The 25,908-nt window shown below is 41.7% G+C and overlaps 1 protein-coding gene across 1 annotated transcript in view; it reads left to right on the top strand.

Annotated features, from left to right (window-relative positions):
* The first annotated feature begins 473 nt into the window (after positions 1–473).
* Positions 474–25,908, top strand: part of LOC117518323 (fetuin-B-like) — a 34,409-nt gene continuing 8,974 nt past the window's right edge. Inside the window, exons 1-7 of the mRNA XM_034179424.1 lie at positions 474–728; positions 11,187–11,300; positions 11,536–11,623; positions 12,089–12,255; positions 12,404–12,517; positions 15,014–15,124; positions 15,918–16,496. Coding sequence (XP_034035315.1) covers positions 513–728; positions 11,187–11,300; positions 11,536–11,623; positions 12,089–12,255; positions 12,404–12,517; positions 15,014–15,124; positions 15,918–16,496 — 1,389 coding nt within the window. The 5' untranslated portion in view covers positions 474–512. The remainder of the gene's footprint in view (positions 729–11,186; positions 11,301–11,535; positions 11,624–12,088; positions 12,256–12,403; positions 12,518–15,013; positions 15,125–15,917; positions 16,497–25,908) is intronic.

The raw sequence follows: 25,908 nt of genomic DNA, 5'->3' as shown, positions 1-25,908 counted from the left end.
AAGTCTTTACATTAGCAACACGTGAATCCTGAGTCCTCAGTGTGATGTAACTCGTCATATGACAGCGTGACCAATCATGGCTGGGGGGGAGGAATGTGGCGTAGAAAACAAAGAGCAACAAACAAAGAGCTCTTCATCTCGTGGTCGGACACAGTGAGTTCACACAAATCAGAGAAGCTGCAGCTGAGAAAGTGGAGTTTTTGTTTAGCGGGAATCGCTGTCAGCCTGACATTTGTCGCGATCGACCTCCAAAGAAAGAACTCGACTGCAGAGCAGAAGTCAGCACACAATCCCGATTAATTAGCAGACTGATCAACTGGTGCAGCATTCCTCAGATAGGAGCTTGAAGGTACAGTTGTGTGTGTGTCTGCAGCTGTGGGGGTTAAAGGTTATATTTACCTGAGGACAGAGGGTCAGTGATGATGTGATGATGAGCGAGTGGGTGGACGTCCTGCAGCGAACAGCTGCACGGTATAAAAGCTCGAGTTTCACAAGTCATTCCATTCGGCACCATGAAGCACTTTGTGTTCATGTCCCTGGTGTTAGCGTTGTCTCACGTGCACGTCCACGGCGCACCGGTGGATCAGCCGCAGATGGAGCCGGGTTCATGCAAAGACCCGGTGGTGCTTGGAGCTGCAGAGCAGGCCATGACCAAGATCAACAGCAACCTGGTGGAAGGCTACATCCTGAAACTGCTCCGTGTGTCCAACGTCCACACCACCAAACACGTGAGTCCCAAAGAGACCAGAGTGTCTCAAACCAAAAGACTGAAGAGACTGTCTCAACAAATCTGAGGTCAAGCAATTTGAATCCAGATTGAAGCAACATTTGGAGCTTTTAAAACCAATTATACAATCTTACAGGGTAAAACAGGATCTGCAGTCACATGTGCTCTCATCATAGTGTTAAATCAGCTCCGTCACAATGTTAAATCGGCTCCATCACAGTGTTAAATCAGCTCCATCACAATGTTAAATCGGCTCAATCGCAGTGTTAAATCGGCTCCGTCAGTGTTAAATCCGCTCCATCACAATGTTAAATCGGCTCAATCGCAGTGTTAAATCGGCTCCATCACAGTGTTAAATCAGCTCCATCACAGTGTTAAATCGGCTCCGTCACAATGTTAAATCAGCTCCATCACAGTGTTAAATCGGCTCCATCACAGTGTTAAATCAGCTCCATCACAGTGTTAAATCGGCTCCATCTCAATGTTAAATCAGCTCCGTCACAATGTTAAATCGGCTCCATCGCAGTCTTAAATCAGCTCCTTCACAGTGTTAAATCAGCTCCATCGCAGTCTTAAATCAGCTCCTTCACAGTGTTAAATCAGCTCCTTCGCAATGTTATATCAGCTCCATCGCAGTGTTAAATCGGCTCCATCGCAGTGTTAAATCAGCTCCGTCACAATGTTAAATCGGCTCCGCCACAATGATAAATCGGCTCCGCCACAATATTAAATCTGCTCCATGACAGTGTTAAATCAGCTCCATCACAGTGTTAAATCAGCTCCGTCACAAAGTTAAATCAGCTCCATCACAGTGTTAAATCAGCTCCATCACAGTGTTAAATCCGCTCCATCACAATGTTAAATCGGCTCAATCGCAGTGTTAAATCGGCTCCGTCAGTGTTAAATCCGCTCCATCACAATGTTAAATCGGCTCAATCGCAGTGTTAAATCGGCTCCGCCACAATGATAAATCGGCTCCGCCACAATATTAAATCTGCTCCGTCACAGTGTTAAATCAGCTCCGTCACAGTGTTAAATCAGCTCCGTCACAGTGTTAAATCAGCTCCATCACAGTGTTAAATCCGCTCCGTCACAATGTTAAATCAGCTCCGTCACAGTGTTATATCAGCTCCGTCACAATGTTAAATCAGCTCCATCACAGTATTAAATCAGCTCCATCACAATGTTAAATCGGCTCCATCGCAGTGTTAAATCAGCTCCGTCACAATGTTAAATCGGCTCCATCACAGTGTTAAATCAGCTCCATCACAGTGTTAAATCCGCTCCATCACAATGTTAAATCGGCTCCGTCAGTGTTAAATCAGCTCCGTCACAATGTTAAATCGGCTCCATCGCAGTGTTAAATCAGCTCCTTCACAGTGTTAAATCAGCTACCTCACAGTGTTAAATCAGCTCCGTCACAATGTTAAATCGGCTCTGCCACAATATTAAATCTGCTCCATCACAGTGTTAAATCAGCTCCATCACAGTGTTAAATCAGCGCCGTCACAATGTTAAATCAGCTCCATCACAGTGTTAAATCAGCTCCATCACAGTGTTAAATCAGCTCCTTCGCAATGTTACATCGGCTCCATCACAGTGTTAAACCAGCTCCAACACAGTGTTAAATCAGCTCCACCAGAATGTTAAATCAGCTATGTCCCAGTGTCAAATCAGTTCCATCACAGTGTTAAACCAGCTGCATCATACTATAAAATAAACTCTATAATAGTGGTAAACCAGCTCCATCACAGTATTAAATCAGCTCCATCACAGTGTTAAATCAGTTCGGTCACAATGTTAAATCAGCTCCATCACAGTGTTAAATCAGCTCCGTCACAATGTTAAATCAGCTCAGTCACAGTGTTAAATCGGCTCCGTCACAGTGTTAAATCGGCTCCGTCACAGTGTTAAATTGGCTCCGTCACAGTGTTAAATCATCTCTGTCGCAGTGTTAAATCAGCTTCATCACAGTGTTAAATCATCTCTATCACAGTGTTAAATTAGCTCCATCACAATGTTAAATCAGCTCCATTATACTCTAAAATAAACTCTATAATAGTGTTAAACCAACTCTATCACAGTGTTAAATCAGCTCCATCATACTGTAAAATAAACTCCATAATAGTGTTAAACCAACTCTATCACAGTGTTAAATCAGTTCCATCACAATGTTAAATCAGCTCCATTATACTCTAAAATAAACTCTATAATAGTGTTAAACCAGCTCCAACACAGTGTTAAATCAGCTCCACCAGAATGTTAAATCAGCTATGTCCCAGTGTTAAATCAGTTCCATTACAGTGTTAAACCAGCTGCATCATACTATAAAATAAACTCTATAATAGTGGTAAACCAGCTCTATCACAGTGTTACATCAGCTCCATCATACTGTAACATAAACTCTATAATAGTGTTAAACCAACTCTATCACAGAGTTAAATCAGTGCCATCATACTGTAAAATAAAGTGTATAATAGTGTTAAACCAACTCTATCACAGTGTTAAATTAGCACTATCACAATGTTAAATCAGCTCCATTATACTCTAAAATAAACTCTATAATAGTGTTAAACCAACTCTATCACAGTGTTAAATCAGCTCCATCATACTGTAAAATAAACTCCATAATAGTGTTAAACCAACTCTATCACAGTGTTAAATCAGTTCCATCACAATGTTAAATCAGCTCCATTATACTCTAAAATAAACTCTATAATAGTGTTAAATCGGCTCCATCACAGTGTTAAATCAGCTCCATCACAGTGTTAAATCAGCTCCGTCACAATGTTAAATCAGCTCCGTCACAATGTTAAATCGGCTCAATCGCAGTGTTAAATCGGCTCCATCACAGTGTTAAATCAGCTCCATCACAGTGTTAAATCGGCTCCATCACAATGTTAAATCAGCTCCATCACAGTGTTAAATCGGCTCCATCACAGTGTTAAATCAGCTCCATCACAGTGTTAAATCCGCTCCATCTCAATGTTAAATCAGCTCCGTCACAATGTTAAATCGGCTCCATCGCAGTCTTAAATCAGCTCCTTCACAGTGTTAAATCAGCTCCATCGCAGTCTTAAATCAGCTCCTTCACAGTGTTAAATCAGCTCCTTCGCAATGTTATATCGGCTCCATCGCAGTGTTAAATCGGCTCCATCGCAGTGTTAAATCGGCTCCGTCACAATGTTAAATCGGCTCCATCACAGTGTTAAATCAGCTCCATCACAGTGTTAAATCCGCTCCATCACAATGTTAAATCGGCTCCGTCAGTGTTAAATCAGCTCCGTCACAATGTTAAATCGGCTCCATCGCAGTGTTAAATCAGCTCCTTCACAGTGTTAAATCAGCTACCTCACAGTGTTAAATCAGCTCCGTCACAATGTTAAATCGGCTCCGCCACAATATTAAATCTGCTCCATCACAGTGTTAAATCAGCTCCATCACAGTGTTAAATCAGCGCCGTCACAATGTTAAATCAGCTCCATCACAGTGTTAAATCAGCTCCATCACAGTGTTAAATCAGCTCCTTCGCAATGTTACATCGGCTCCATCACAGTGTTAAACCAGCTCCAACACAGTGTTAAATCAGCTCCACCAGAATGTTAAATCAGCTATGTCCCAGTGTCAAATCAGTTCCATCACAGTGTTAAACCAGCTGCATCATACTATAAAATAAACTCTATAATAGTGGTAAACCAGCTCCATCACAGTATTAAATCAGCTCCATCACAGTGTTAAATCAGTTCGGTCACAATGTTAAATCAGCTCCATCACAGTGTTAAATCAGCTCCGTCACAATGTTAAATCAGCTCAGTCACAGTGTTAAATCAGCTCCGTCACAGTGTTAAATCGGCTCCGTCACAGTGTTAAATTGGCTCCGTCACAGTGTTAAATCATCTCTGTCGCAGTGTTAAATCAGCTCCATCACAGTGTTAAATCATCTCTATCACAGTGTTAAATTAGCTCCATCACAATGTTAAATCAGCTCCATTATACTCTAAAATAAACTCTATAATAGTGTTAAACCAACTCTATCACAGTGTTAAATCAGCTCCATCATACTGTAAAATAAACTCCATAATAGTGTTAAACCAACTCTATCACAGTGTTAAATCAGTTCCATCACAATGTTAAATCAGCTCCATTATACTCTAAAATAAACTCTATAATAGTGTTAAACCAGCTCCAACACAGTGTTAAATCAGCTCCACCAGAATGTTAAATCAGCTATGTCCCAGTGTTAAATCAGTTCCATTACAGTGTTAAACCAGCTGCATCATACTATAAAATAAACTCTATAATAGTGGTAAACCAGCTCTATCACAGTGTTACATCAGCTCCATCATACTGTAACATAAACTCTATAATAGTGTTAAACCAACTCTATCACAGAGTTAAATCAGTGCCATCATACTGTAAAATAAAGTGTATAATAGTGTTAAACCAACTCTATCACAGTGTTAAATTAGCACTATCACAATGTTAAATCAGCTCCATTATACTCTAAAATAAACTCTATAATAGTGTTAAACCAACTCTATCACAGTGTTAAATCAGCTCCATCATACTGTAAAATAAACTCCATAATAGTGTTAAACCAACTCTATCACAGTGTTAAATCAGTTCCATCACAATGTTAAATCAGCTCCATTATACTCTAAAATAAACTCTATAATAGTGTTAAACCAACTCTATCACAGTGTTAAATCAGCTCCATCATACTGTAAAATAAACTCCATAATAGTGTTAAACCAACTCCATCACAGTGTTAAATCAGCGCCGTCACAATGTTAAATCAGCTCCATCACAGTGTTAAATCAGCTCCTTCGCAATGTTACATCGGCTCCATCACAGTGTTAAACCAGCTCCAACACAGTGTTAAATCAGCTCCACCAGAATGTTAAATCAGCTATGTCCCAGTGTCAAATCAGTTCCATCACAGTGTTAAACCAGCTGCATCATACTATAAAATAAACTCTATAATAGTGGTAAACCAGCTCCATCACAGTATTAAATCAGCTCCATCACAGTGTTAAATCAGTTCGGTCACAATGTTAAATCAGCTCCATCACAGTGTTAAATCAGCTCCGTCACAATGTTAAATCAGCTCAGTCACAGTGTTAAATCAGCTCCGTCACAGTGTTAAATCGGCTCCGTCACAGTGTTAAATTGGCTCCGTCACAGTGTTAAATCATCTCTGTCGCAGTGTTAAATCAGCTCCATCACAGTGTTAAATCATCTCTATCACAGTGTTAAATTAGCTCCATCACAATGTTAAATCAGCTCCATTATACTCTAAAATAAACTCTATCACAGTGTTAAATCAGTTCCATCACAATGTTAAATCAGCTCCATTATACTCTAAAATAAACTCTATAATAGTGTTAAACCAGCTCCAACACAGTGTTAAATCAGCTCCACCAGAATGTTAAATCAGCTATGTCCCAGTGTTAAATCAGTTCCATTACAGTGTTAAACCAGCTGCATCATACTATAAAATAAACTCTATAATAGTGGTAAACCAGCTCTATCACAGTGTTACATCAGCTCCATCATACTGTAACATAAACTCTATAATAGTGTTAAACCAACTCTATCACAGAGTTAAATCAGTGCCATCATACTGTAAAATAAAGTGTATAATAGTGTTAAACCAACTCTATCACAGTGTTAAATTAGCACTATCACAATGTTAAATCAGCTCCATTATACTCTAAAATAAACTCTATAATAGTGTTAAATCGGCTCCATCACAGTGTTAAATCAGCTCCATCACAGTGTTAAATCAGCTCCATCACAATGTTAAATCAGCTCCGTCACAATGTTAAATCGGCTCAATCGCAGTGTTAAATCGGCTCCATCACAGTGTTAAATCAGCTCCATCACAGTGTTAAATCGGCTCCATCACAATGTTAAATCAGCTCCATCACAGTGTTAAATCGGCTCCATCACAGTGTTAAATCAGCTCCATCACAGTGTTAAATCCGCTCCATCTCAATGTTAAATCAGCTCCGTCACAATGTTAAATCGGCTCCATCGCAGTCTTAAATCAGCTCCTTCACAGTGTTAAATCAGCTCCATCGCAGTCTTAAATCAGCTCCTTCACAGTGTTAAATCAGCTCCTTCGCAATGTTATATCGGCTCCATCGCAGTGTTAAATCGGCTCCATCGCAGTGTTAAATCAGCTCCGTCACAATGTTAAATCGGCTCCGCCACAATGTTAAATCGGCTCCGCCACAATATTAAATCTGCTCCATCACAGTGTTAAATCAGCTCCATCACAGTGTTAAATCAGCTCCATCACAGTGTTAAATCAGCTCCGTCACAGTGTTAAATCAGCTCCGTCACAGTGTTAAATCCGCTCCGTCACAATGTTAAATCAGCTCCGTCACAGTGTTATATCAGCTCCGTCACAATGTTAAATCAGCTCCATCACAGTATTAAATCAGCTCCATCACAATGTTAAATCGGCTCCATCACAGTGTTAAATCAGCTCCATCACAGTGTTAAATCCGCTCCATCACAATGTTAAATCGGCTCCGTCAGTGTTAAATCAGCTCCGTCACAATGTTAAATCGGCTCCATCGCAGTGTTAAATCAGCTCCTTCACAGTGTTAAATCAGCTCCCTCACAGTGTTAAATCAGCTCCGTCACAATGTTAAATCGGCTCCGCCACAATATTAAATCTGCTCCATCACAGTGTTAAATCAGCTCCATCACAGTGTTAAATCAGCTCCATCACAGTGTTAAATCAGCTCCATCACAGTGTTAAATCAGCTCCTTCGCAATGTTACATCGGCTCCATCACAGTGTTAAATCAGCTCCGTCACAATGTTAAATCGGCTCCTTCGCAATGTTATATCAGCTCCATCGCAGTGTTAAATCGGCTCCATCGCAGTGTTAAATCAGCTCCGTCACAATGTTAAATCGGCTCCGCCACAATGATAAATCGGCTCCGCCACAATGATAAATCGGCTCCGCCACAATATTAAATCTGCTCCATGACAGTGTTAAATCAGCTCCATCACAGTGTTAAATCAGCTCCGTCACAATGTTAAATCAGCTCCATCACAGTGTTAAATCAGCTCCATCACAATGTTAAATCAGCTCCATCACAATGTTAAATCAGCTCCGTCACAATGTTAAATCGGCTCAATCGCAGTGTTAAATCGGCTCCATCACAGTGTTAAATCAGCTCCATCACAGTGTTAAATCGGCTCCATCACAATGTTAAATCAGCTCCATCACAGTGTTAAATCGGCTCCATCACAGTGTTAAATCAGCTCTATCACAGTGTTAAATCAGCTCCATCGCAGTCTTAAATCAGCTCCTTCACAGTGTTAAATCAGCTCCTTCGCAATGTTATATCGGTTCCATCGCAGTGTTAAATCGGCTCCATCGCAGTGTTAAATCAGCTCCGTCACAATGTTAAATCGGCTCCGCCACAATGTTAAATTGGCTCCGCCACAATATTAAATCTGCTCCATCACAGTGTTAAATCAGCTCCATCACAGTGTTAAATCAGCTCCGTCACAATGTTAAATCAGCTCCATCACAGTGTTAAATCAGCTCCGTCACAGTGTTAAATCCGCTCCGTCACAGTGTTATATCAGCTCCGTCACAGTGTTATATCAGCTCCGTCACAATGTTAAATCAGCTCCATCACAGTATTAAATCAGCTCCATCACAATGTTAAATCGGCTCCATCACAGTGTTAAATCAGTTCCATCACAGTGTTAAATCCGCTCCATCACAATGTTAAATCGGCTCCGTCAGTGTTAAATCAGCTCCGTCACAATGTTAAATCGGCTCCATCGCAGTGTTAAATCAGCTCCTTCACAGTGTTAAATCAGCTCCCTCACAGTGTTAAATCAGCTCCGTCACAATGTTAAATCGGCTCCGCCACAATATTAAATCTGCTCCATCACAGTGTTAAATCAGCTCCATCACAGTGTTAAATCAGCGCCGTCACAATGTTAAATCAGCTCCATCACAGTGTTAAATCAGCTCCATCACAGTGTTAAATCAGCTCCTTCGCAATGTTACATCGGCTCCATCACAGTGTTAAATCAGCTCCGTCACAATGTTAAATCGGCTCTGTCACAGTGTTATATCAGCTCCATCACAATGTTAAATCGGCTCCATCACAGTGTTAAATCCGCTCCGTCGCAATGTTAAATCAGCTCCATCACAATGTTAAATCAGCTCCGTCACAGTGTTAAATCGGCTCCATCACAATGTTAAGTCAGCTCAGTCACAATGTTAAATCAGCTCAGTCACAGTGTTAAATCAGCTCTGTCACAGTCTTAAATCAGCTCCGTCACAGTGTTAAATCGGCTCCGTCACAATGTTAAATCGGCTCCGTCACAGTGTTAAATTATCTCTGTCGCAGTGTTAAATCAGCTCCATCATAGTGTTAAATCATCTCTGTTGCAGTGTTAAATCAGCTCCGTCACAATGTTAAATCACCTCCATCACAATGTTAAATCAGTTCTGTCACAGTGTTAAATCAGCTCCATCACAATGTTAAATCAGCTCCATTATACTCTAAAATAAACTCTATAACAGTGTTAAACCAACTCTATCACAGTGTTAAATCAGCTCCATCATACTGTAAAATAAACTCCATAATACTGTTAAACCAACTCTATCACAGTGTTAAATCAGTTCCATCACAATGTTAAATCAGCTCAGTTATACTCTAAAATAAATTCTATAATAGTGTTAAACCAGCTCCAACACAGTGTTAAATCAGCTCCACCAGAATGTTAAATCAGCTATGTCCCAGTGTTAAATCAGTTCCATCACAGTGTTAAACCAGCTGCATCATACTATAAAATAAACTCTATAATAGTGGTAAACCAGCTCCATCACAGTGTTAAATCAGCTCCATCACAGTGTTAAATCAGCTCCGTCACAATGTTAAATCAGCTCCATCACAGTGTTAAATCAGCTCCGTCACAATGTTAAATCAGCTCAGTCACAGTGTTAAATCGGCTCCATCACAGTGTTAAATTGGCTCCGTCACAGTGTTAAATCAGCTCCATCACAATGTTAAATCAGCTCCATTATACTCTAAAATAAACTCTATAACACTGTTAAACCAACTCTATCACAGTGTTAAATCAGCTCCATAATACTGTAAAATAAACTCCATAATAGTGTTAAACCAACTCTATCACAGTGTTAAATCAGTTCCATCACAATGTTAAATCAGCTCAATTATACTCTAAAATAAATTCTATAATAGTGTTAAACCAGCTCCAACACAGTGTTAAATCAGCTCCACCAGAATGTTAAATCAGCTATGTCCCAGTGTCAAATCAGTTCCATCACAGTGTTAAACCAGCTGCATCATACTATAAAATAAACTCTATAATAGTGGTAAACCAGCTCCATCACAGTGTTAAATCAGCTCCATCACAGTGTTAAATCAGCTCCATCACAGTGTTAAATCAGCTCCATCACAGTGTTAAATCAGCTCCGTCACAATGTTAAATCAGCTCAGTCACAGTGTTAAATCAGCTCCGTCACAGTGTTAAATCGGCTCCATCACAGTGTTAAATTGGCTCCGTCACAGTGTTAAATCATCTCTGTCGCAGTGTTAAATCAGCTCCATCACAGTGTTAAATCATCTCTGTCACAGTGTTAAATCAGCTCCATCACAATGTTAAATCACCTCCATCACAATGTAAATCAGTTCTGTCACAGTGTTAAATCAGCTCTATCACAGTGTTAAATTAGCTCCATCACAATGTTAAATCAGCTCCATTATACTCTAAAATAAACTCTATAATAGTGTTAAACCAACTCTATCACAGTGTTAAATCAGCTCCATCATACTGTAAAATAAACTCCATAATAGTGTTAAACCAACTCTATCACAGTGTTAAATCAGTTCCATCACAATGTTAAATCAGCTCCATTATACTCTAAAATAAACTCTATAATAGTGTTAAACCAGCTCCAACACAGTGTTAAATCAGCTCCACCAGAATGTTAAATCAGCTATGTCCCAGTGTTAAATCAGTTCCATCACAGTGTTAAACCAGCTGCATCATACTATAAAATAAACTCTATAATAGTGGTAAACCAGCTCTATCACAGTGTTACATCAGCTCCATCATACTGTAACATAAACTCTATAATAGTGTTAAACCAACTCTATCACAGTGTTAAATCAGCTCTATCATGCTGTAAAATAAACTCTATAATAGTGTTAAACCAACTCTATCACAGAGTTAAATCAGTGCCATCATACTGTAAAATAAAGTGTATAATAGTGTTAAACCAACTCTATCACAGTGTTAAATCAGCTCCATCTATCACTGAAAAAGTGTGTGTGTGTGTGTGTGTGTGTGTGTGTGTGTGTGTGTGTGTGTGTGTGTGTGTGTGTGTGTGTGTGTGTGTGTGTGTGTGTGTGTGTGTGTGTGTGTGTGTGTGTGTGTGTGTGTTGCAGGGGGAGGGTGGTGTGGTTTTCTACTTGAACCTGGACGTTGTGGAGAGCACCTGTCACGTTGTCAGCAAGAAGGACTGGAAGACGTGTGAAACACGATCATTTGCCCAAACAGCGGTACAGTTTGACTGGATTTTTTTCACTAAAAAGTCAAATTATAATTTTCTGATCTTCAATTTCAATTTTAATTTTTACTGTACTGTTGGTGTTTGTACAAATGAAACTGAATTTTTGATATCTTGTGAGAACCGTGTGGGGGGTTTTTTTAAAGCGTGTGTGTGTGTGTGTGTGTGTGTGTGTGTGTGTGTGTGTGTGTGTGTGTGTGTGTGTGTGTGTGTGTGTGTATGTTCAGGTTTATGGACAGTGCAATGCTGTTATCTTCATAAACAAGGTGAAAAGAATGGTGCAACTCTATAAATATGACTGTTCCATCAGACCAGGTACAAGATTTTATGTCACTGTAGTTAAGGTGTAGTAAGTTGCATTGCATTGTGTGTATGTTGTCATCATTAACTTTCATGGAGCAATTTGTGACATTCATGAGACTCAAGTGAATAATTATGAAAAGATGATATGATGTCATATCACTGCAATTAACCTGGCATGCCATACACAGCCGGTACATTTTAATTGAAAAAACATGTGCCTTAACTTGCATGCAGCGTGCGCTGGCCCGTTCGGATTGCAATTAGTGGAGTGCACCCTAGCCAGCTGCTATATAGTAAGTAAAGTGTGATGCTGCTACCTGACCTGAGTGCCACGTGAACTGCAAAAATTAGTGCTGCAGTGAGCGGGGCGTGATGTAATATATAAGGCTGACCATGTGTGTGTGTGTGTGTGTGTGTGTGTGTGTGCGCGCGCGCACGTACTCTTACATATCTAACACACATGCTCTCTGTTTGCAGTTTCAGCAAAAAAGTTGTGGGCAGTGTGTCCGGACTGTCCAAGCTTTCTTGACAAGCAAAGCCCTGAGATTCAGAAAACTATTGATCTGTCTCTGAAGAAGTTCAACACAGAGAACAATTACACCAACTACTTCACTCTGCACCATATCTCCCGCGCCCTCGCTCAGGTCAGCTCTCAGCTCTACACGTACAAATACCAAAACATCAAATCAGCCACTCGGCCACAAGATCCACCTGGCTCGTTGGCTGCTGCTGATCGAATATCTAATGGTGCAGAATTTTTGGTGAAGGGTTTCTTTCTGTGTGTGTCTTCAGTTTGGCATAGCAGAGATTTACATTGCAGAATACATCATCCAAGAGACCACCTGCAAGAAGAGTGCAGAGAACCTGACGGCTGAGAACTGTCCACCTATGGACTGCGAGTTTGCTGTGAGTTACACCGAAGGATTTTGTTCATCACTTAAAGGTCAACAGACAGAATTGTTGCTGTTAATATAATGTTTTGTAAAAGTGAAAGTGGGCTTGTACAACCATAGAACACTTTCTAAAGAAACCTCTGGTGGAAAGTCCTCTGATCATGACAATAAATCTTCTCTGGACGGCTGAACTGCCAAATATGACTTGCTAGATCAACTTAAAAACATGTTCTTAAGGAGTGCCTTAAAATGTTATATTACTGTGTTTTTGGAGTATAAATTTCACCTGTTACAAAATGCAGTGTGAAAAGGAAAAAACATAGTTACACCACAGGGCTGTATATAGGAATGAAAGGGGAAAGGGGGGGTTCAAATCCTTGAGTTGGGGGTCCAGTGGGCCGCAGGGCCCCCGGTGGGGTCAAGGGGCAACGCCATCGTGGGGGGCTCAGGGGGGCAAAGCCCCCCGAAGCAGAAGCTTTTTGAGGATTTCAAGGGGTAAAAAGCTACATAAATTTCATTTGAAACCCAAAATGTATCATTTTAGGAAATACATTTTTATAAAATAGTCCTTGCTTGGGATTGGATCAGTTGCCATAAGAACCACCCAGAAAGAACCAAGATAACATTAATGCAGACTTTATACCTGCCTGTCGGTTGCGAATGACGCAATAACGCATGCGCACGAAGGTTCAAGTTTGGCTGATGCAAGCACACATGATTCAAATCCATATAGTTTTTGCAAAAAATAAAAAGGTCGGATAGTTTTCTAACAGACCTCGTATTTAGCGGTATTAATATTTGCGTTTACATTATGAATATGTACGTATATGTACGTTATGTATTAAAATAGCGATATTTAATTTGGCGACCTTGTTTAACTCGCGAAATTCGCATAATAAATCCCACGCGAATATTTGCACCTTTACAGTATTTGCAAGTCGAAGGAGAAGCTCCCTTTATTTCTCAGCTTATACATACAAACATGTTTTTATAAACCAGACAAGTGTAATTGTGTGTCTACATGGGTATTTAGAAGCCTACTAATCTGTTTGATATCAGAGGAGGATAGGGACCAGGGAGCAAAAATTCTCAACCCCCATGGGAAATTTTATCTAGCAGTTTCCCCTTTCATCACTTAAGGGATTACTCTGGCAGAGGAAATTGAAACTTGAGGGTGTGTGATAATAGCTGTGTAACAGTTAGTGCTTGTTGCTTATTATCAATGAAAAGAAAATACATAACATTGATATCCAGATCAGAAAAAAATCAGCAGAAAAAAATCTGCAGAATTCTCGGGGGGGGGGGGTTCGGGGGTTCCTGAACCCCCTCTATATACAGGCTTGCACCAGAATTTATATCAGGTTTTTTGTTTTTTTTTCTTCTGTATGTGGAACTCATTTTGTAACACAGTGTTTCCCCTGAGGGCAAGTTTAACAATGGACAAAAGCTCAGTTTAGCACTTGTGCACATCACAGCCTGTGTTGTTACTTAACACAAGGACTTTTAAATCCCTAAAATATACAAGAGGAAAAGATAAACATGCAGTGGACAACACATTTTATTGGATGCATTTTAGTAAAAAAGAAATTGCTGGATGGACACAGATTGCTGGTCCACACCAACATGGAGAGGCAACCAGTGAATTTATGAAGGAGGCAACAACCTTTTTGTGTATCTCAACAACCAAGCAACACACATCAAATGTCTGCCTGGATGGCTGCTATCCAGGACCCAAAGCGGTTCCATGGTGTTGTGGGTACGGTGAAGCACAGCACCAGCGCATGTTCACAGACTTTACTTGATTTGAACAACCAAGAAGCCGAGATGGATGAAAGCTGTGTGGAATATTGTTCATATAGAGATGTTGAGGTGATTACATTGTGGAGTAGTTTGGCCAAAAGTCAAATGTCAAAATCGAGGAAAACTTGAACTGAAAAACTTTTTTTTTTTGTATCTCTCAACAACCAAGAAGCCTAGATGGATGATGAAAAGCATACACTGATTAGCAAAATATTTGTGATTGAATGACTTCATGATTGAATGTGTATGAATGAGTTTATAATGAAGTCACACAAAGCTCATAGGATGAAGTCATACATAATCAGCAACTGATGCCTTTCATTGCTTTCAGAAATAACTTTTTAAGCTATACCGACATGCAAGTCTGGCATCTCTGCACTAAAATATTTAATCTCTGGCTGTACACCGTTCATCATCAGTGAACCTGTAACAAGCAAAAAGATATCAAAATTGTGGTATTTCATGTCTTTGGTGTCACTCTACCATGCAGTCAGTTTCATCTCTTTCTTCATAAATAATGCTTCATGTAGGAAAGAGGTGTTGAGCAGGAATAAGTTTAAGAATAGTGCAAACAAGGTCTAATATTTCGAGTTGATATCAATGATAAGCAAGAGATTTTTCTTGCATGTTCATTTTGACTTGTAAATGTCATCATAGCATAATCCCTCTCCGCTCTTGTGTCTTTGTTATTGTGTTTTCCTCTGTGCAGCACAAAGGTTTCTGCAAGGGTTCTCATTACCATCCGCAGTTTCTAGTTGGTCCTGTTGGCATTCATGATAATGATACAGTCAATGTGGAGTGTGAGATCTATGAATCAGAGGTAAACCATATCTTGTCTCTTCAATGTTTACCATGCCTTGATGCAAGTAACATTTTTTGACCAATTTTTTCTAATTTACCTTTGACTAATCTTTGAAATGGCAGAATAGCACAGGGGAGAACATCTTAAAAGGGACTTTTTGTGTCTGGAGTGCTTAGGCTTCCTCAGAAAGACAGAAAGGAGATTCCCCATATGAGGAGAAACCTCACATTCAAGAAGAACAAGAACGAACAAGTGTATATTAAATATCCCCTGTTGGTAATTTACTGCAGCTTAGTGTTGGCTTGGTGACTTGGGTGGTGAGCATCCCATAAAGGTCAACCACTGGGCCTACTGGAGATAAAGAGCCTTGCTTAAGGGCACCTTGGTAGTAGTAATAAGGGTATTACTTTGGTTAAAAGTAAGAAGAAAGTCCTATATAGACCCTGAGGCCCGTTGGTGCTGGTGTTTATTCCTCGGGACAATAGTGTGAAAGGGATAACCCCATCTGGGCAGGATGCTAGTCTGACCCAGGTTACTTCCCCAGCTAAGGCCACTAACCAGTTACAGGTGGGTGGGTTTGGGACAATGCAGATGAAATGTCAAACCAGAACTTGAAGCTTGGTCTATGTATTGGTCCCAACTCCTCATACCTGCTCTGCAGTTGCAAGGTTAATTCTTGAACATTTTGGGGCACCAAAAAATAGCTGATAGTTATTTTTAGACAGAACAGCCAGATGGCCTTACATAAAAATTGTAGAATTAGCAAACTGTTGTATTTTGGTGACTAATTCTGTCGTAATCTTTTTTCCAGGCTGCTGAACATGAGAAAAAGATGCACAATCTTGGTGGACAAACTGATCACCCTCACAATGACACGAAAGCACATGACCCAAACAATAACCATGACCACATGCACGACCATACCAAGAGCCATGAACATCATGACAGCGTCCACAAGCACAGTAATACCAGTGACCACCATCACACTCATGACCACAGTACAGGCAGTGCATTCAGGCACGCTCATGACCACTCTCACGACCATGGCCACAACCATGACCACGTCCACGCTCACCATGCACAGGCAGAAGATCACAGCGGTGACTCGCCAAACCACCATCACAACTACCACCACGATGCTAGTGTGCCAACCCATGACCACGACCATGAGATCGCACTGGACCATGACCACAAGCATGCTCACCTACATGACCATGAGCACCACCACCATCATCATACACACCCCCATGAAACCACCCACCATGACCATCCAGAGGGCAATGTGACGGTACTGCCTGCCTTGGACGTGGACGTGCCTATGGTCATCCCCTCCTTTCCTGATCAGCCCGCTGCAGACCCCGACGCCGCAGTCGCTGATGCTCCAGCCCCTGACGAGCCAACTACGATGTCCATCATCCAAGATCCACATAGCTCTGGAAAAGCAGAATCCACAATCCTGCCTTTCCCTACCTCCACGGCGGCTGGCTGCCCCGCTGTTAAGCTTGGAGGCTCCATGTTGGAGGATGTCATGGCTGAAGATCCAATGTTCAAGCAGCCAGCGTAGTCCTCTGTTTTAGCTATATTGCAATAAAACATAGTCCACCTCAGAGTCTTTCCTTGTCATTTTTAGGTAAAATGTGTGCTAACATTTTTCTTGAATGTGAACCCATGTCATGTTTTGATAATAGATTAAAATGTGCGGCCACTAGTGAAATCCCCGTGGATAAATCCACTCTGATATAGCCAAAAGTCCCAAAAATAAGAATACTTAAAATATATATTTTATTAACGATATGTTAATAGCCTAAGTTTAGCATGAAAAATTGCTAGAGCTGCTGCATTTTACAGTGCTAACAGGCATCACATAACATGATGATAATGGGGTAATGTTAGCATGAAAACTCACTCTTGTCACCTAATGCTACACTACAGCCCCATTGTGAACAGGGGAGAAGTAATGGAGGAACTTGGCAGAGGACTGGAATGTTCAGCTCAATGTCCTGAAAGTCAGTGCTGAGTCATCAGCCCAGTGGGGTGGCTTTAGGAATCAAAATGTCTTTGGCAGTGTGATTATGTACCACCAAGTGAGTTGTCCAGTTTCTGAGGCTCAGAAGGGTAGCTTCAAGGGACAGTCCCAACTTGGTGAAAAGCTTGGATGGCTGGGAGACAACCTGTTGGTGTTGGAGCCGTTGTCCCGGATGTATCACGAGGCGGAGCGGTGCATTCTTCAGGTTGGCGGGTATAGTGATGTGACCATCACTCATCACCTGACATGCATCAGGGATCAGTTGGCCTGACTTTAGATACTCTGGATCGGAGTAGGTGGGGTCCTCGTGTCAGAGACCAGAGGACCTGATTGATTCTGTTCACCTGTACTTCCAATCTGACAAGGAGGTCACCTCTGATATAAACTGAGTGTGGTAGGTCTGGAATGACTAAGAATGAGTGACTCAATCCCCTTCAGCATGTTTTGAGAGTACAGATCCTAGTGGTGCATACAAAATGTCAGGATTGAATTGGCTCAGTGAGTCAAACAGACTTTGACTTATATCTGATCTTCCAGACCAAGAGCCAGAGCTACATCAGCAATGTGTGTGTTTTCCAAATGGAGACCGTCTACCACCAGAGGGCAGTACTCTGTTTCATTAGTGTCCTCTGGCAGCTTGCAGAGGAAAGTATCCTTCTCAGCCAACAGTGCATCTGGAGGCCATAAGGCATTCAGGGGGTCTACAGTCGGCTGGATGTTCGCTGTGACCATGCTACGTGGGCTTTTCATATCATCAGGGATCAGAGTCTCAAAAGCATAACATTGGGGTTCTGTTGGTTGGGTCACCTCAGGTGGGAGATGTTGATGGACCTGTGCCCACAGTTTCAACCATATGAAATCGATGAGCGGTTCAAAAAGGTTGAGAAAATCTTTCCCTAAATGGTAAATGGACTGCATTTATATAGTGCTTTTCCATCTGCATCAGACGCTCAAGGCGCTTTACAAATAATGCCTCACATTCACCAGAAAAGGCAATGTTCAAAGCTTCTATTGCTGAAAATGCAGGGGGGAGCTGTGGCCTGAAGGTCTTAGTTGTCTCAAGGGGCGGCAACCCTCAAACACCGTGGTGGGCACCGGTGGTCAGGGAAGCCATCCGACTGAAGAAGTAGTCCTTCTAGGATATGTTATCTTGGAGGACTCCGGGGGCAGTTGCAAGGTACCGACAGGCCCGAAGGGCAGCAGCCTCTACTGTGGGGGAGGCAAAGCACAGGGGGTGGGAGGATTTCGGAGCAACCACAAAGAAGGACTTGCGGTCAGCACCAAGGTGCTTCTGTGGACCATGAGTCACCTCAAGAGGGGAAAGCGGGGAACCATCCAAGCTGTCTACAGTAAGGATGGGACTCTGTTGACCTCAAATGAGGATGTAATCTGGAGCTGGAAGGAACACTTTGAGGAACTCTTCCCTCTATAGTACGGGCAGAGCTGGAAGCTGATAGGGGATTTTCATCAATTTTCCTGGTGGAAGTCACTGAGGTAGACAAACAATGCCACAGTGGCAAGGACCCAGGGGTTGATGAGATCCATCCAGAAATGCTGAAGGTTTTGAGTGTTCTGAGTGTGGAGGGATAAGACGTCTCTTCTAGGATATCTGCCCCTCCCTGAGCCTGGTTCTGCTGGAGGTTTCTTCCTGTTAAAAGGGAGTTTTTCCTTCCCACTGTCGCCAAGTGCTTGCTCATAGGGGGTCATTTTGACCGTTGGGGTTTTTCTGTGATTATTGTATGGCTTTTGCCTTACAATATAAAGCGCCTTGGGGCAACTGTTGTTGTGATTTGGCGCTATATAAATAAAATTGATTTGATTTGATTCGATTCCTCAGTAATGGTACTTGTAATAAGTGCAGCTTATTCGTAGCTTTGGAGGCCAGGCTGGGCGAATTGGAGACTCGGCTCCGCACCGTGGAAAATTCTACAGCTAGCCAGGCCCCTGTAGTCGGTGCGGACCAAGGTAGCTTAGCCGCCGTTAGTTCCCCCCTGGCAGATCCCGGGCAGTCGGGAAAGCAGGCTGACTGGGTGACTGTGAGGAGGAAGCGTAGCCCTAAACAGAAGCCCCGTGTACACCGTCAACCCGTTCACATCTCTAACCGTTTTTCCCCACTCGACAATACACTCGCCGAGGATCAAACTCTGGTTATTGGCGACTCTGTTTTGAGAAATGTGAAGTTAGCGACACCAGCAACCATTGTCAATTGTCTTCCGGGGGCCAGAGCAGGCGACATTGAAGGAAATTTGAAATTGCTGGCTAAGGCTAAGCGTAAATTTGGTAAGATTGTAATTCACGTCGGCAGTAATGACACTCGGTTACGCCAATCGGAGGTCACTAAAATTAACATTAAATCGGTGTGTAACTTTGCAAAAACAATGTCGGACTCTGTTGTCTTCTCTGGGCCCCTCCCCAATCAGACCGGGAGTGACATGTTTAGCCGCATGTTCTCCTTGAATTCCTGGCTGTTTGAGTGGTGTCCAAAAAATGAGGTGGGCTTCATAGATAATTGGCAAAGCTTCTGGGGAAAACCTGGTCTTGTTAGGAGAGACGGCATCCATCCCACTTTAGATGGAGCAGCTCTCATTTCTAGAAATCTGGCCAATTTTCTTGGATCCTCTAAACTGTGACTGTCTAGCGTTGGGACCAGGAGGCAGAGCTGTGGTCTTATACACCTCTCTGCAGCTTCTCTCCCCCTGCCATCCCCTCATTACCCCATCCCCGTAGAGACGGTGCCTGCTCCCAGACCACCAATAACCAGCAAAAATCTATTTAAGCAAAAAAATTCAAAAAGAAAAAAATAATAGCACCTTCAACTGCACCACAGACTAAAACAGTTAAATGTGGTCTATTAAACATTAGGTCTCTCTCTTCTAAGTCCCTGTTGGTAAATGATATAATAATTGATCAACGTATAGATTTATTCTGCCTAACAGAAACCTGGTTACAGCAGGATGAATATGTTAGTTTAAATGAGTCAACACCCCCGAGTCACACTAACTGTCAGAATGCTCGTAGTACGGGCCGGGGCGGAGGATTAGCAGCAATCTTCCATTCCATCTTATTAATTAATCAAAAACCTAGACAGAGCTTTAATTCATTTGAAAGCTTGTCTCTTAGTCTTTTCCATCCAAATTGGAAGTCCCAAAAACCAGTTTTATTTGTTATTATCTATCGTCCACCTGGTCGTTACTGTGAGTTTCTCTGTGAATTTTCAGACCTTCTGTCTGACTTAGTGCTTAGCTCAGATAAGATACTTATAGTGGGCGATTTTAACATCCACACAGATGCTGAGAATGACAGCCTCAACACTGCATTTAATCTATTATTAGACTCTATTGGCTTTGCTCAAAAAGTAAATGAGTCCACCCACCACTTTAATCATATCTTAGATCTTGTTTTGACTTATGGTATGGAAATAGAAGACTTAACAGTATTCCCTGAAAACTCCCTTCTGTCTGATCATTTTTTAATAACATTTACATTTACCCTGATGGACTACCCTGCAGTGGGGAATAAGTTTCATTACACTAGAAGTGTTTCAGAAAGCGCTGTAACTAGGTTTAAGGATATGATTCCTTCTTTATGTTCTCTAATGTCATATACCAACACAGAGCAGAGTAGCTACCTAAACTCTGTAAGGGAGTTAGAGTATCTCGTCAATAGTTTTACATCCTCATTGAAGACAACTTTGGATGCTGTAGCCCCTCTGAAAAAGAGAGCTTTAAATCAGAAGTGTCTGACTCCGTGGTATAACTCACAAACTCGTAGCTTAAAGCAGATAACCCGTAAGTTGGAGAGGAAATGGCGTCTCACTAATTTAGAAGATCTTCACTTAGCCTGGAAAAAGAGTTTGTTGCTCTATAAAAAAGCCCTCCGTAAAGCTAGGACATCTTTCTACTCATCACTAATTGAAGAAAATAAGAACAACCCCAGGTTTCTTTTCAGCACTGTAGCCAGGCTGACAGTCAGAGCTCTATTGAGCTGAGTATTCCTTTAACTTTAACTAGTAATGACTTCATGACTTTCTTTGTTAACAAAATTTTGACTATTAGAGAAAAAATTACTCATAATCATCCCAAAGATGTATCGTTATCTTTGGCTGCTTTCAGTGATGCCGGTATTTGGTTAGACTCTTTCTCTCCGATTGTTCTGTCTGAGTTATTTTCATTAGTTACTTCATCCAAACCATCAACATGTTTATTAGACCCCATTCCTGCCAGGCTGCTCAAGGAAGCCCTACCATTATTTAATGCTTCAATCTTAAATATTATCAACTTATCTTTGTTAGTTGGCTATGTACCACAGGCTTTTAAGGTGGCAGTAATTAAACCATTACTTAAAAAGCCATCACTTGACCCAGCTATCTTAGCTAATTATAGGCCAATCTCCAACCTTCCTTTTCTCTCAAAGATTCTTGAGAGGGTAGTTGTAAAACAGCTAACTGATCACCTGCAGAGGAATGGTCTATTTGAAGAGGTTCAGTCAGGTTTTAGAATTCATCATAGTACAGAAACAGCATTAGTGAAGGTTACAAATGATCTTCTTATGGCTTCGGACAGTGGACTTATCTCTGTGCTGTTCTGTTGGACCTCAGTGCTGCTTTTGATACTGTTGACCATACAATTTTATTACAGAGATTAGAGCATGTCATAGGTATTAGGGCACTGCGCTGCGGTGGTTTGAATCATATTTGTCTAATAGATTACAGTTTGTTCATGTAAATGGGGAATCTTCTTCACAGACTAAAGTTAATTATGGAGTTCCACAAGGTTCTGTGCTAGGACCAATTTTATTCACTTTATACATGCTTCCCTTAGGCAGTATTATTAGACGGTATTGCTTAATTTTCATTGCTACGCAGATGATACCCAGCTTTATCTATCCATGAAACCAGAGGACACACACCAATTAGCTAAACTGCAGGATTGTCTTACAGACATAAAGACATGGATGACCTCTAATTTCCTGCTTTTAAACTCAGATAAAACTGAAGTTATTGTACTTGGCCCCACAAATCTTAGAAGCATGGTCTCTAACCAGATCTTTACTCTGGATGGCATTTCCCTGACCTCTAGTAATACTGTGAGAATCTTGGAGTCATTTTTGATCAGGATATGTCATTCAAAGCGCATATTAAACAAATATGTAGGACTGCCTTTTTGCATTTACGCAATATCTCTAAAATCAGAAAGGTCTTGTCTCAGAGTGATGCTGAAAAACTAATTCATGCATTTATTTCCTCTAGGCGGACTATTGTAATTCATTATTATCAGGTTGTCCTAAAAGTTCCCTAAAAAGCCTTCAGTTAATTCAAAATGCTGCAGCTAGAGTACTGACGGGGACTAGCAGGAGAGAGCATATCTCACCCGTGTTGGCCTCTCTTCATTGGCTTCCTGTTAATTCTAGAATAGAATTTAAAATCCTTCTTCTTACTTATAAGGTTTTGAATAATCAGGTCCCATCTTATCTTAGGGACCTCGTGTATCATATACCTCATTAGATCGCTTCGCCTCTCAGACTGCAGGCTTACTTGTAGTTCCTAGGGTTTGTAAGAGTAGAATGGGAGGCAGAGCCTTCAGCTTTTCAGGCTCCTCTCCTGTGGAAACCAGCTCCCCAATTCGATCAGGGAGGAAAGATACCTCTCTACTTTTAAGATTAGGCTTAAAACTTTCCTTTTCGCTAAGGCTTATAGTTAGGGCTGGATTCAGGTGACCCGGACTATCCCTTGGTTATGCTGCTTTAGACGTAGACTGTGGGGGGGTTCCCATGATGCACTGTTTCTTTCTCTTTTTGCTCTGTATGCATCACTCCGCATTGAATCATTAGTGATCGATCTCTGCCCCCTTCCACAGCATGTCTTTTTCCTGGTTCTTTCCATCAGCCCCAACCAGTCTTGGCAGAAGACTGCCCCCTCCCTGAGGCCTGGTTCTGCTGGAGGTTTCTTCCTGTTTAAAAGGGAGTTTTTCCTTCCCACTGTAGCCAAGTGCTTGCTCACCGGGTGTCTTTTGACCGTTGGGTTTTTTCCTAATTTATTGTATGGCCTTGCCTTACAATATAAAGCGCCTTGGGGCAACTGTTTGTTGTGATTTCGCGGCTATATAAAAAAAAGTTGATTGAGTTGATTGATTGATCGATCTTCAACATTGCGTTGAGGTCTGGGACAGTGCCAAAGGAAGTGGCAAACTGACGGTGGTGGTCCCCATATTTACAGGGGGGGGACCAGAGAGTGTGTGCCAACTACAGGGGCATCACAATACTCAGCCTCCCTGGTAAAGTTTATTCCAGGGTGCTGGAAAGGAGGGTTCAGCCAATAGTCGAACCTCTGACTGAAGAGGAACAATGCATGTTCCATCTGGTTGTGGAACAACCGACCAGCTCTTCAACTCTCACAAGGATCCTGGAGGGTGCCTGGGAGTATGCTTAAGGTCTGAAACACATTCCAAACAAAGTTGGGATGCAAAAGCATTTGCCAGCTTGTATTGATGCCATTCCTTCCTAAAATGCTTGAAAGACATTTTTACCATTGCAGATACAAAACAAACTCATCTTCAACCGCTTACTGCAGTTGTTCACCACAGTGTCATTTGAGGGCGGGCGCTAAAGGAGTAAAATATGATGCATACAAGGTCTGTCAATAAAGTAACGGTCCTTTTTATTTTTTTCAAAAACTATATGGATTTCATTCATATGTTTTTACGTCAAACATGCTTGAACCCTCGTGCGCATGCGTGAGTTTTTCCACGCCTGTCGGTGACGTCATTCGCCTGTGAGCACGCCTTGGGAAGGAGTGGTCCCGCCCCATCGGATTTTCATTGTCTGGAAATGCGGAATGAAAAGGACTTTTTTCCCATCAGAATTTTTTCAGAAGCTGTTAGAGACTGGCACCTGGAAAACCATTTGAAACATTTATCTGGCTTTCGGTGAAAATTTTCGGAGGCTTCGCGCGTCCGACCGATTCGCTTTGGAAGCGAGACAAAGGAACACCTCCGTTTCGGTGTGTCAGAGGACAAGTTTGGACATGTCCAGCTCTCCACAATTTCACTGATACTTACTGGACTGGTAAGCATGGAAAGCCGAGATAGACATGTCCAAACTTGTCCTCTGACACGCCGAAACGGAGGTGTTCCTTTGTCTCGCTTCCAAAGCGAATCGGTTGTGATGCACGAAGCCTCCGCGCGGCTTTCCATGATAAAATATATTGTTAAAAGTGAAATCTGACGGAAAATGGCTGATGTCCAGCTCTTGTGATAACCAGAGAAAGAGCACATGACGGTCTCGTATCCACAGAGCCATCCGTTTAGAAATGGTCCGGCGGCTTGTGCCGCGTCGTCGCAGCTCGGAGCGTGGCACGCCGAGCGTCCTTAAAGGGGTCCTTAAAGCTGTAGTAACAGACCTTATTCTCTGTGAAGCCCGTAAAATTTTCACCGAAAGCCAGATAAATTTTTTCGAATGGTTTCCAGGTGCCAGTCTCTAACAGCTTCTGAAAAAATTCTGATGGAAAAAAAGTCCTTTTTCCGCCATTTCCAGACAATGAAAATCCGACGAGGGGGCGGGACCATTCCTTCCCAAGGCGTGCTCACAGGCGAATGACGTCACCGACAGGAGTGGAAAAACTCACGCATGCGCACGAGGGTTCAAGCATGTCTGACGTAAAAACATATGAATGAAATCCATATAGTTTTTGAAAAAAATAAAAAGGACCATTACTTTATTGACAGACCTCGTATGATGTAATTTCTCTACTTCCGGGGACAGAAACACTGTACTTTGAGTTTTGGGGCAAATTACATGCAAACAAAGTGAAAATGCAAAGAAAAAGTGATGATGTGGTGGAAAGTGGACATGTGTTGCAGTTTGTTTTATAACCCAGAGCACAAACGTGTTGAGGCGGTTTCGCATGTGAGAGAACACAGCTACTCTGGTTAGCTGTGTAGGCTAATACTTACTGACATGACCGCTCACATTTACCTCATCTTTCCTTCTCCACCGAACCGAAAACTTTTCACGACCGCTTCAGTAATTGCAGCCAAAAATGGTACACCATTTTCCAGTGTGAATTTTTGTGTATATATTGCACAACCGGAAAGGTTGTCCCCATAAGTGGCCAAATCTAGCGATATCATGCAGGATTCAAACAACACTGTGCTGCCCTGTTAAGGGTCACAGGTGAGCTGGTGCCTATTCCAGGAGTCATAGGGGTACACAAATGTCAGGGCCAAAGATGTGGCACATGGACAACACTGTGCATGATCTGTGTGAGATGAAGGAAACCCGAGCACATCCTCATCTTTGAGTCAAAATTCAAGCTAAGCTAACAAGCTAACCTCAGTGTTTATTACATCATATTGTTGGAAACTGAGTGGTGGTTCACAAAACTGTTTCCTTTGGCATGAGGATTAAAAATTATGACCTGCTTATTTTTTTCAGTAATTGTGCATTAAAGTGACCTAATGTATCAAGTAATCAGTATTTGCTAAATGTGCTAATGCAGTTAGCATACAACATTAAATGAGACAACAATTTCACTCAGTACAAATATTAATGCACAGACATCTTTGATGATCTGATATATTTCACCACACAACAAGCCAAAGTATCACAGATATTTGTAATAAAAAGCTCAATGCGACAGACACAACCCCACAACAGCTAGCAGCTACAGCTAGCGACCTTTGAGTAACTGGCATTCTGAGTCTAAAGTCTCAATTCAGCGAGCTGTCACTCAAAGTGACCACACCCCAAATTATGCATAATTTAATGGTTTAAAACATCT

Source organism: Thalassophryne amazonica, chromosome 10 (assembly GCF_902500255.1).
Source record: "Thalassophryne amazonica chromosome 10, fThaAma1.1, whole genome shotgun sequence".
Classification (NCBI taxonomy): domain Eukaryota; kingdom Metazoa; phylum Chordata; class Actinopteri; order Batrachoidiformes; family Batrachoididae; genus Thalassophryne; species Thalassophryne amazonica.
This window is presented reverse-complemented; position numbering and strand designations above follow the sequence as displayed.